This window comes from Frieseomelitta varia, unplaced genomic scaffold, assembly GCF_011392965.1.
Source record: "Frieseomelitta varia isolate USP_RPSP 00005682 unplaced genomic scaffold, Fvar_1.2 scaffold_438, whole genome shotgun sequence".
In the NCBI taxonomy this organism is placed as follows: Eukaryota; Metazoa; Arthropoda; class Insecta; order Hymenoptera; family Apidae; genus Frieseomelitta; species Frieseomelitta varia.
Genome location: NW_025110188.1, coordinates 4,794 through 17,243, shown reverse-complemented (window position 1 = coordinate 17,243; position 12,450 = coordinate 4,794). Strand labels below are relative to the sequence as shown.

General features: G+C 30.3%; 2 protein-coding genes across 2 annotated transcripts in view; one reads left to right on the top strand and one right to left on the bottom strand.

Annotated features, from left to right (window-relative positions):
• Nucleotides 1-370: 370 nt before the first annotated feature.
• On the bottom strand, nt 371-4,585 carry LOC122532140. Its single transcript, XM_043660654.1, has 4 exons — nt 4,438-4,585; nt 1,553-2,474; nt 817-886; nt 371-716 (listed from the first exon to the last, which is right to left on the bottom strand). Exons 1-3 carry the CDS (start codon nt 4,463-4,465, stop codon nt 853-855), a joined length of 984 nt encoding a protein of 327 aa, XP_043516589.1. The 5' UTR covers nt 4,466-4,585; the 3' UTR covers nt 371-716; nt 817-852.
• Nucleotides 4,586-5,927: 1,342 nt separating this feature from the next.
• Nucleotides 5,928-12,450, top strand: part of LOC122532139 (protein draper-like) — a 9,763-nt gene continuing 3,240 nt past the window's right edge. The window contains exons 1-11 of the mRNA XM_043660653.1: nt 5,928-6,062; nt 6,881-7,069; nt 8,078-8,218; nt 8,299-8,442; nt 8,944-9,101; nt 9,162-9,306; nt 10,570-10,695; nt 10,761-11,054; nt 11,779-11,898; nt 11,963-12,082; nt 12,183-12,332. Coding sequence (XP_043516588.1) covers nt 6,002-6,062; nt 6,881-7,069; nt 8,078-8,218; nt 8,299-8,442; nt 8,944-9,101; nt 9,162-9,306; nt 10,570-10,695; nt 10,761-11,054; nt 11,779-11,898; nt 11,963-12,082; nt 12,183-12,332 — 1,648 coding nt within the window. The 5' untranslated portion in view covers nt 5,928-6,001. The remainder of the gene's footprint in view (nt 6,063-6,880; nt 7,070-8,077; nt 8,219-8,298; nt 8,443-8,943; nt 9,102-9,161; nt 9,307-10,569; nt 10,696-10,760; nt 11,055-11,778; nt 11,899-11,962; nt 12,083-12,182; nt 12,333-12,450) is intronic.

Below are 12,450 nucleotides of genomic sequence, written 5' to 3'. Positions count from 1 at the left end.
TCGTGAAAAAGGATTTTGTCAGGATTATGTGCGTTCTCCCTGATAAAAATCTTCCTCAAAAAAAAAAAAAAAGAGAGAAAAGAAACGTATTCGAGACTGACCTACTTCGCCAGTTGGTAATCGCCGACCGACCAATTGTAATTGCCTATTAGTCGGCGTATGGAAACGTTATCAGGCCAACTCTGGTGTAAATCGTTACGTATTAGCATAAATAAGTTCAAGGCCCATGCGCAGTTGTGCGAATGATGCATTAATTTCTCAACAACGTGATTTTGTCAAGCAGCGGCTAACCTTTACGAGGTGATATTTGATAATTATGTAAACACATGCGCGTTCGAGAAGGTGCGGGGAATAATCAAAAGCTTTTCACTTTTAACTTATTCAATGAAATATATACGTAATAAGTTATCTAAACTACAAGATCAATAATAAGACACGTGAAAACATATCGATCAAGTTTTTCTCGAATTGACGATGTACTTTTAAAATTCTTAGCGAGCCACACGATGAGAAGAAAGGTTCATTTGACAAAAAAAAAAAAAAAAGAAAAGTACCAATTCTTCGGAAAGATAATCGAAGAAACTGTTCGCGTTTGATCTTCGAACAAAGTTTCTCATCTTTGTCGTTTCGTCGTTGGTTCAATTGTTACGGAAGTTTCTCCATCGTGAACGACCTAAGCCCTCGTCACGTCGCCTTCAAACTGTTCAACGATGTCCCTAAAATAAATTAAACGTTTCAAATTGGACGTTCCTAAAATGAATTAGGTGTTAAAACGCGTCGAATTCGACGTAGTAACCACTAGTTTTCTCAGCTTACTTGCAACGTTGTCCTGAAAGTTTAGACATGGGAGTCCTATACGTATATCCTCCACGGACCGTAGAGTCGTCTGCAACGATAGAAGAAATCATTTGGGTAAGAAAAGAGTCGAAAGGAGAAATAAAAACAGGATCACTGACAAACACTGTTTCTCAACGCTACAGCTGTCATTGTCAAATTTCAGAAAATAGACAAAGTTGACACGTTGATATTTTTATGAAAATTTTAAATATACCTATATTTTATATATACTAATATTTTATATAGACCTAATTTTATATACACCTATATTTTATATACACTTAATTTTATATATACCTAGTTTCATATATACCTAGTTTTATGTATACCGAATTTTATAAATACCTAATTTTATATATACCTAATTTTATATATACCTAATTTTATGTACACCTAATTTTATATACACCAAATTTTACATATACCTAATTTTATATATGCCTAATTTTATATATATCTAGTTTTATATATACCTAGTTTTATATATTCCTAATTTTATATATGCCTGATTTTATATATACCTAGTTTTATGTATACCTAATTTTATAAATACCTAATTTTATATATACCTAATTTTATGTATATCTAATTTTATATATACCTATATTTATATACACCTAATTTTAAATATCCTAATTTTAAAATCACCTAATTTTATATATACCTATATTTTATATATAACTAATTTTATATATATCTATAAATTTTATATTACCTATAAAATTGCCCATAGTAATCTTTCGCTGTACTCTCCGTAACTGTTTCAATTTGATAGTCGAAATTTTCGGGATTCTCCTCCTCGTAATCACCTTCGTTTATAAATAATTTCAACGTTTCCTCAGTCTCCTGAGTCCCCTGGCTATTTTCCTCCTCAACGCCATTGCCATTTTGCGGACTCAGCGCCGCAGAATCCCCCCAATTGTCGCTGTTGTCGTATTCAACAAAGGAATCGATGATCTGCGACGTTCTCACGGCGTTTTGTATGATCAACGAGAGAAGAGCGTAGTTATCCAAAATTTCTTCCTGGACGCGTTCCAATTTCATCTCGTCGTTCACGAGATAGTTGTCCTCGTCGTAATTATCATAAAACCTTTCGTTCATCTGTTGCGCAAGCGAGGAATTCGACTCGACCGGAGATTCGGTGGTTGCTATTCTCGTGAAAGTGATTTCCTCGGCCTCGTCGGTGCTTGCAGTTGTGCCAACAACTCCCTCGTTGTGAGTTTCGTAGATATCATCGCTTTCGGTGACAACGTCAGTTTTGAGCGACTCGTCGTCGTCAGTTTCGTTGGTGAAAGACGTTTTTCTATCGAGATCCGAAGCCTCCGTCGTCGAGATATCGTTGAAACGGTGAAACTCTTCCACCGTGTTTGTCGCACTTTTGTCGAACGTCGAACGCTGACCGGACAAACCCTCCGACTGCGACTCTCGGATGCTGTTTATCACCTTGAACTCCATCATATTGATGCTGAACGTCTGCCACATCAAGTAAACAGCCAATCCCACGAACAGCAAATACAGGATTACTTTCACGCATTGTGCAACCTGTTTGCAAGCTTTGTTCTTACTCGCGGACCTCGCGCCCTGCGTGAAGATCCTCGCCTCGGGGACCAGACCTTCCTCCAAACTTGTGAACTTCTCTGCGATCGGCGATATAGAAAGGAAGAGAAGAAAACGTCAAGTTGTAGCTACGAGTATTTTGAAACGACAATGAACGATCATTTTTACACTAATTTCAGAAATTAGACGGTAATTTTAGTCGACACATTAGGTGCCATGCGCGTTCTGTTTACATTTGCTCTGTAAAATGTTGTAAAAATTGTTGCGAAAGGAACACAACACTGCTGGAAGGAGATATTAGCAGAAAGAGAAACGAAACTAACATGGTGCAAAGAGAAATTTCACATTTCTGTCTAAACTGTTTCAACAAAACCCATTAAAATTACTATTGCATTATTATACTGTGCACTGTTTGTTTATAGGCGATATTCTTTTTCGTAATCTCAAAGTTATTCAATTTTATGTATTAAATTTGTTTCACTAAATTTGATTCACCAGTGGCACAGCACTTAACGTTAACATTAAGTTAGTAATTTTTAGTCAGTAATTTTAATTAATCGATTAGTTTTCCTAAGTGAAAAATTTTCGTTTCTCAAGAGGAGAGGTCTTTTCTTAAAAATCAAAAGTTGAAGAATTACCATGTAATAAAAATTAGGACAGTATTATAATAATTATAATAGAGTGAAAAACATATCTTTTTTGGAAGATCACGAGACAAAGAATTATTATGTAATAAGAATTAGGATTGGTATATTATAATAATTATAGAATGAGAATGTAATATACTAAATATAATATAATAATATAATAAGAATATACTATATTAATATAATACTAATATAATAAAAATAAAAAATAGTTAATATACTAATAATTATAATGTAATAAGAATTAAGATTAGTGTATTATAATAATTATAGAATGAGAATATAATATACTAATATAATAAAAATATAATATAATATACTAGAATACTAAGAATATAATTAATTTACTAGAATACAAAGAATATAATTATACTAATAATTATTATGTAATAAGAATTAGGATATATTATAATAATTATAGAATGAGAATATAATATATTAATATAATAAAAGTATAATATAATATACTAAAATACTAAGAATATAATATAGTAATAATTATTATGTAATAAGAATTAGGATATATTGTAATAATTATAGAATAAGAATATAATTTATTAATATAATAAAAGTATAATATAATATGCTAGAATACTAAGAATATAATATAGTAGTAATTATTATGTAATAAGAATTAGGATATTGTAATAATTATAGAATGAGAATATAATTTATTAATATAATAAAAATATAATATAATATACTAGAACACTAAGAATATAATATACTAATAATTATTATGTAATAAGAATTAGGATATATTGTAATAATTATAGAATGAGAATATACTACACTAATATAATGCTAATGTAAAAAGAATATAATATATTAATAACTATTATTATTGGTATATTATAATAATTACAGAATGGTATATTGTATTATTATTGGTATATTATAATAATTACAGAATGGTATATTATATTATTATTGGTATATTATAATAATTACAGAATGATATATTATATTATTATTGGTATTTTATAATAATTACTGAGTGGTATATTGTATTATTATTGGTATATTATAATAATTACAGAATGGTATATTATATTATTATTGGTATTTTATAATAATTACTGAGTGGTATATTGTATTATTATTGGTATATTATAATAATTACTGAGTGGTATATTATATTATTATTGGTATATTGTAATAATTACTGAGTGGTATATTATATTATTATTGGTATATTATAATAATTACAGAATGGTATATTATATTATATTATTGTTGGTATATTGTAATAATTACAGAATAAGAATCACGGAACTAAAGAATTGAGAAATGAAAGGAGAAACAGGAAACGAGGAAGTCGAGGAACTCGCCACGTTGCACGTATACGCGCGAGCGACGAAGAAAGTGAAATATGCCGTCGGGAGGCTGAACTCACCCTTGCAGATGCTGCCGAGCTGCTTCATGATGAACGATCAGCTGTAAACTAACCGTTCGGGCAAGAACGAACGTCGAATGTTAAGCGCAAAAGTACAAATTAACCTCGACCTGACGCAGAGTTTAGCGCAAAAAAGAAGTAAAAGGTCACCGGCGGAATGATAAAAACATATTTTCCCGCCACATATGTACTTCGGCGAAAAGACACGCCGAACGGGTCAAGATGTAATCTTCCACGGGTCGTTTACGATTTTATACTTATCGTCATTGAGGAAATCTGCCTTCGTTCGGTCAATTGTTCTGCCAACACACACACGCACGTACGCGTGGGCATACGCATCCTCTAAATTCCAACAATACGCATTTACGTTTCGCAGAACGTGCGTTTGAAATTTTTGAGCGATCCTACGACCTGTACGCGACAGAAGAAAGATTACGAATTACGTAACGTGTCGTTTCTGTGAAGCGTGTGAAATAAATTTTCCGCGATTGTTACGTAATACGTGCGCTCCGGAAGAATTATTATTAACTTTTAATTGCCAATGTTTCTTGGCAATGGTACTTCTTTACTCGTTACATGCGTATTTACATATATTGCAACATTGTTATATTAATATATATAGTATATTACAAAAATCATTAAATTATTAAATGATATTTAATTCAATATATAATATATTATTGTAATATAATTATAATAATTATAAATTAGATTATATATATAATATATTATTGTAATATAATTATAACAATTATAAATTAGATTATATATATATTATATAATTATAATAATTATAAATTAGATTATGTTTGTAATATTTTATTATATAGTAATTATAAATTAGATTATATATGTAATATATTATTATAATATAATTATAATAATTATAAATTAGATTATATATGTAATATATTATCATAATATAGTTATAATAATTATAAATTAGATTATATATATAATATTATTATAACTATATATATAATATATTATCACAATTTAATTCAATTATATATTATCGAATAATATATAATATATTATCACAATTTAATTCAATAATTATAAATTAGAACGAGAGAGAGAGAGAGAGAGAGAGAGAGAGGCAGATATACAAAGATTAGACGAAACGAAGATACGACTTTAGCGATAACATTTTTTTTATAAACACATTCATACACAAATCTTTCTCGTATACTGCACTGTAGTTTAAATTTAACAGTCGCAATTTCTAAAATTACGCTCGGAATAGATTCTTGACTATAAATAACATGATTCTTTCCGACGGAATTCAAGCATGTTCGACACTCTTAAAAAAAGAACGAAAGTAAAGCGTGACTATCGCGGTTAATAAAACTGAGAAAGTATACGTCAATGTTTCCTTTTGTTCCGTGAGCTAAACGAACGTTACGACCAGATGACTGTCGAAAAAAAAAAAAATTGCTCCCCGTGGCGATCCAATTGACTTCTTTTGATAGCAACGCAGGTGTTCATTTTCTATCAGATATGATCACTCTGATAAAAGACGGGAACAATCGGAGGAATTTGTACCTTTCAGTCAGAAACGAGTATGTCAAACATGCTGCCTGTTTCGAGTGTCGTGGTTTTGTTACTCTGCATCACGCATAATGGTAAGGATTTGCGTTTTTATTGGAGAATAAACATTACTCTCTCAGCAAAGCTGCGTCAGCATAAAATTAATGTAAACGTGACGCGTGTGATTGATTGTTGATTCGATCAATAAATTATTTATTATGTTACTATTATATTATATTATTTATTATATTAATATTATATTATAATATTTATTATATTAATATTATACTACATTATTTATTATATTAATGTTATATTATATTATTTATTATATTAATCTTATATTATATTATTTATTATATTAATATTACATTACATTATTTATTATATTAATGTTATATTACATTATTTATTATATTAATGTTGTATTACATTATTTATTATTTTAATATTGTATTGCATTATTTATTATATTAATGTTATATTATATTATTCATTATATTAACGTTGTATTACATTATTCATTATATTAACGTTATATTACATTATTTATTATATTAATATTATATTATTTATTATATTAATATTACATTACATTATTTATTATATTAATGCTGTATTACATTATTTATTATATTAATGTTATATTACATTATTCATTATATTAACGTTATATTACATTATTTATTATATTAACGTTATATTACGTTATTTATTATATTAATATTATATTACATTATTTATTATATTAATATTATATTATTTATTATATTAATCAACTATTTCGTCTATTTACCGACGATTGAAATATATCTAAAATTCCGGGAAATGAAATTCCTCTTCGTTACGTTAACCTTCGACGATTGCAATTAAAATTTTACCATTTTTCTTTTTTTTTTCTTTTTTTTTTTAGATTTGACGCGAAACACCAGAGCGGAAGAACTACGTTCGATCGGCGACGAAGCATCGTTAAATAACGTTCTCGATTGGAAATGCAATGCCACTTCCGATTGTGCTGTGAAGCTCACCAGTTGCGTCAATGGCACCTGTCGATGCGCCCCCGGCTACGTCCTCGATGGAAGTTTCACAGCGTGTATTAAAGGTAAATTGCCAAATGTTTACTTACAATCAAACGTTTATTGTTGTTAAGCGAATTGTTGCACTCTGTCGGGGGGACTGTCTGTTGGCAATCGAAATTCCGAGATATTGTACTGTACACATGTGCGTGCATATTAAAGGGAATTTCGATGAAATAATCAGGCTGCGTTACGTTTAACACTGGAACTACCAAAAATTAAAAGCATTGAATTTTCATCGGAGATTTTTATTCGTATTATTTCATAAAAGAAAAAAAATCATTTAAATTTCTAAAAATTGTTGCAAACACTGTTTTGCATCTATAATATAATATCTAAAAAAAAATTTATTAGTCATTCTGACCAAATCGGTAATTCTAGGGTGATTCGCGTAGCTTGCATACACTTGAAATTTGAACTTTTAAACGATGCGTCTGATGAAAAGTTGTTTGATAAAACAAACAAAACAATTGTATGGACAAAATACAACATAACAATGTGTCAATTTTTTGTAAGTTTCGAAATTTTCATCTTTATTTTTTTCTAGTCAATTTATTTTTTTCATCGTAAGTCGAAAGAACATTAAATTCCAAGTAAAAAAAAAGTATCAAACCACATTGATCTTAAATCGAATTTAAGGACACCTGATGTATAATGGAATATTTTTCCATTTATTTAATTCATTATACAGGGTGATTCACATAACTTGCACGCTTGCTAAGTAACTTCTAAACGATGCGCCCGATAAAAAGTTGTTTGAGACAAAAGTTGTATGTTTTTAAGAGATGTAAAATATGGCGTATCGATTTTTCTGTTTCGAAATTCCCATTTATTTACCCTGAAATTTTTTTTACAAAAGAAACTTATTTACAAGCAACTGTCCCGCATATTTAATAACAAGAAACAACGCGCGAAATAACTTTCGGACAGTAAGTAAAGAAATTGGATTTTTTCGACGAGAAATTTTCGAAACGAAATTTTCAAACCGGACCATCCTTTACTGAATTTACGTTTGGAGTTTTCAAATTTCTCAGTGGCCCAGAAGTACGGCGACGATTGCCAAGAATCGAGACAGTGTTCCGCGTATTTATCCAGAGGTGGGACGTGCGTGAATGGAGCGTGCGTGTGCGCCGATGGATATTATTACATCCACGGACAGTGTCACAGGTACTCAGGTGTGTATATCTCAAGAACGTTTGACTCAAATGAATCGAGCGTACTGCTCTCGCGAACGAATGAGAATAATCTGTCGCAGAATTGTCGGGGAAATGCGAGGACGACGAGGACTGCTACGTGCCCGGCGACTTTCAAGCGACCAAATGCAACAAAGAGAAAATCTGCAACTGCGCTCCTAAATACTACAAGAGGGAGTACAGAAGTTGTCGTCCGATTGCCGAAGGTTAGACAATTTCCAAAGCAATTGACCGTCATTAACGCGTTAAGCGCGGCGTCATTCCATCAAATGAAAATAATTTTCTTTCTTTTTTTTTTTTTTTTGTAATTTCGTAATTTTCTTGAAATTTATTGAAATTTATTCTGAAAATAACAAAAATAAGGTTTGGCTCTGCACATACTACAAAAAGTAATATCTCGTGTCTTTATATCTTTGATTGTCTTTCGAAGGACAGCCTCCTAATATGAACTATTATAATATCATGTCTAGTTTATAATTTGTAACCACTGTCTGTAATACACTTTTGCATTTTCTAAACAAAAAGTGAAACAATGTCGTCATCTAGCGATATCTAGTCTGTACCACCATAATCCAACAGCTCGTATGATCGAGTGATCGACGCAGCAAAAGTCAGCTCCGCGCTTAACGTGTTAAAGAAATTTTGTCCCCTTTATTGCGAACGTGTGATTTGTATCGTCGATCCCGACGTGTGATTGCGTTGCGCAGAGAACGACGGGAAGTGTATCATAAACAACGATTGCAAGGGGCCGAACGCGACTTGCGACTTCGTCGAGCACAAGTGCGTAGCGCGGGGAAATAACACTGCGTCAAAATTCTTGCGCAACGATAACACTCTCTTACGAGAACATGATGCAACCGGGCAAGGTTTGTAAATACATTTTTTCTATTACGGTGTGTCGAGAAACACGCGAACTTCAACGCGCGCACATCCCGTAGCAAGTGGCGTCGGAGCTAATTGCACGAGAAACGAGGATTGCCATTTTCCGGATGCGGAATGCGGACCTTTGAACACCTGCGTGTGCAAACGCGCGCACTTCTTTCACGAGGATAAACGCCGGTGTGTACCAGGTAATGTTATTAACTGTTCGTTGATGTACCAACTATAATTGAAACAGTACATGGTTATAGTATATTGGTATATATAATTATAGTATATAGTATATCGGTGTGTATAATTAGTAATATGTAGTGTGTGGTGTGTAGTAAGTATAATTAAAACAGTGTATAATATATTAGTGTATATAATTAGTATATAGTAAGTATACTAATTGTGGTATTAGTATATAATATAATTAGTATGTAATTAGTATATAGTAAGTATAATTAAAACAGTATATAATAAATTAGTATATAGTAAGTATAATTAAAACAGTATATAATTACAGTATATAATGTATTAGTGTATATAATTAGTATATAGTAAGTATACTAAGTATAATTAAACCAGTATATAATTATAGTGTATATTGTATACAGACTGTATTGTAAAGTGCAGTATAGTATAGTATAAACAGTACAGTATAGTAACTGTACTATAACAGTATAAACAGTACAGTATAGTACAGTATAAACAGTGCAGTACAGTACAGTATAGTATAGTATAAACAGTACAGTATAGTATAGTATAAACAGTACAGTATAAACAGTACAGTATAGTATAGTATAAACAGTACAGTATAGTACAGTATAAACAGTACAGTATAAACAGTGCAGTACAGTACAGTATAGTATAGTATAAACAGTACAGTATAGTATAGTATAAACAGTACAGTATAAACAGTACAGTATAGTATAGTATAAACAGTACAGTATAGTACAGTATAAACAGTACAGTATAAACAGTGCAGTACAGTACAGTATAAACAGTACAGTATAGTATAGTATAAACAGTACAGTATAGTATGGTATAAACAGTACAGTATAGTACAGTATAAACAGTACAGTATAGTACAGTATAAACAGTGCAGTAGAGTACAGTATAAACAGTACAGTATAGTATAGTATAAACAGTACAGTATAGTATAGTATAGTATAAACAGTACAGTATAGTATAGTATAGTATAAACAGTATAGTGTAGTATAGTATATACTGTAAAACAATATTATAGTGTATTGTAAGTATAATTAAAACAGTATATTATAATAAATATAATAAATAGTAAATAATTAGTATATAATACTATTTGTTATATTATATTACATTTATTATAGTATTACAATAAGATAATAATAATAGTATATTAACACCTTATCTAATAATAATATATGGATTAAGATTTACGAGAGAATCAATCGATATTTCTCAACACATTTCTCGATTTCTTCTCGCAGAGCTTGGAGAACGATGCGACCCTACGAAAAACGAAACTGTCATCGACAACTCGGTGTGTCGAAATGGAACATGGCATTGCATCGCGGAGACAGTTGCTTCCAAGAACAATAGAGAGTGCGAGAAAGGTAAACGATCGACTGGTTTAGAGTTTAGAGAGAAGATTATCCTCACATGTTTTCTGTTTGCTCAGTGACTGCACGATATAACGATAATTGCCGAAACGACGTGCAGTGTTACGTTTTTGGTCCGGACGCCATTTGCAAAAATGGCAAGTGCGTCTGCAACGAGAAATCTCGGTTGAACAAGACCGAGTCGTTCTGTTGGATGAAACGTGGGATAGGTGAGAAGTGTCACCAAGACGTAGACTGTTATCTCGACGGTTATGTTGATGTTCGGTTGATCTGCGACTCAAACAAGTTGTGCTCCTGCCCGGGTGGAACTTATCCAACCAACGATAGCACAGCTTGCGTGAAGGAGCACGCTGGTAAGATGCACTCTTACTTACAGATACGTAACTACGATGGCTTGTAAGAATCTTTAATTTTAACACTAATTTTAATATTAATTTTAATATTAATTTTCAGAATATTAATTTTAATACTAATTTTAAGAATATTAATTGTAATATTAATTTTAATATTAATTTTAAGAATATTAATTTTAATATTGATTTTAATATTAACTTTAAGAATATTAATTTTAATATTAATATTAATATTAATTTTAATTTTAATATTAGTTTTAATATTAGTTTTAATATTAATATTAGTTTTGATATTAATTTTAATATTAAGTTTAATATTAACTTTGAGAATATTAACTTTAATATTAATTTTAAGAATATTAATTTTAATATTAATTTTCAGAATATTAATTTTAATATTAATTTTAAGAATATTAATTGTAATATTAATTTTAATATTAACTTTAAGAATATTAATTTTAATATTAATTTTAATATTAATTTTAATATTAACTTTAAGAATATTAACTTTAATATTAATTTTAAGAATATTAATTTTAATATTAATTTTCAGAATATTAATTTTAATATTAATTTTAACAATATTAATCTTAATATTAATTCTAATATTAATTTTAGCAATCTTAATTTTAAATAAATTTCGTTTCAGTCGCGACACGAAAATTGTCGCAAAATGGCAGAAATATATCAATTCGATATGGCACTAAAGACGATTTAATTTCAGGTATCGGAGACACGTGTGGCGTGAACGAGGACTGCAAGTACACGATGAATGCAAAATGCGCGAACAAGATTTGCGTTTGCGTTGATAATTATTACGAGTTGGACAAGCAGTGTGTAAAAGGTGATTGCAATTCTCGACTGCACCCAAAGAAGAGACTTTACTTGAAATTATTTCTCTCTCGCAGGCATCAATTCCACTTGCAGTTTCAACGACGAGTGCAAAGCGAACAATTCGGTGTGCGAATCAGAGCGTTGCGCTTGCAAACCTGACCACGTTGCTTCGTCAGCCGGTTCATGCGTGCGAGGTAAAATTTTTGCTAAATCTTTGAATTTTCAACGAATGCATATGTACCAACAGCTTGTGTAAGCAATGAAAAATTTTTCAAATAATTTTTAATTCTTTAGTTTCAGCGTATGGAGAACCTTGCGAAGAGAACATTCAATGTTCTAGCAGGATACCAAACGCGCTTTGTTTATCTCGTACAGGCTTGAATTCCACTTGCGCTTGTCCCAAGAATTACCACTACAATTTCGGGGAATGTTTCGAACGCAAAGGTAAAGTAAAATATGACTTATGATTTTAATTAATCAATTTCTAGCAAAATTTCTTTTATAGATAAAAATATCACCTAGAATTTTATTAATCAGTTTCTAGCAAAATTTCTTTTATAGA

Excerpts from the sequence above, each read along its gene's own strand:
- LOC122532140 (XM_043660654.1), bottom strand. The coding sequence starts at position 4,465 with ATGAAGCAGCTCGGCAGCATCTGCAAGG. Across the intron at positions 2,475-4,437 it reads GCTCGGCAGCATCTGCAAGG|AGAAGTTCACAAGTTTGGAG; the intron begins GTGAGTTCAGCC and ends CGCCGATCGCAG. Across the intron at positions 887-1,552 it reads TACTATGGGCAATTTTATAG|ACGACTCTACGGTCCGTGGA; the intron begins GTAATATAAAAT and ends CTATCGTTGCAG.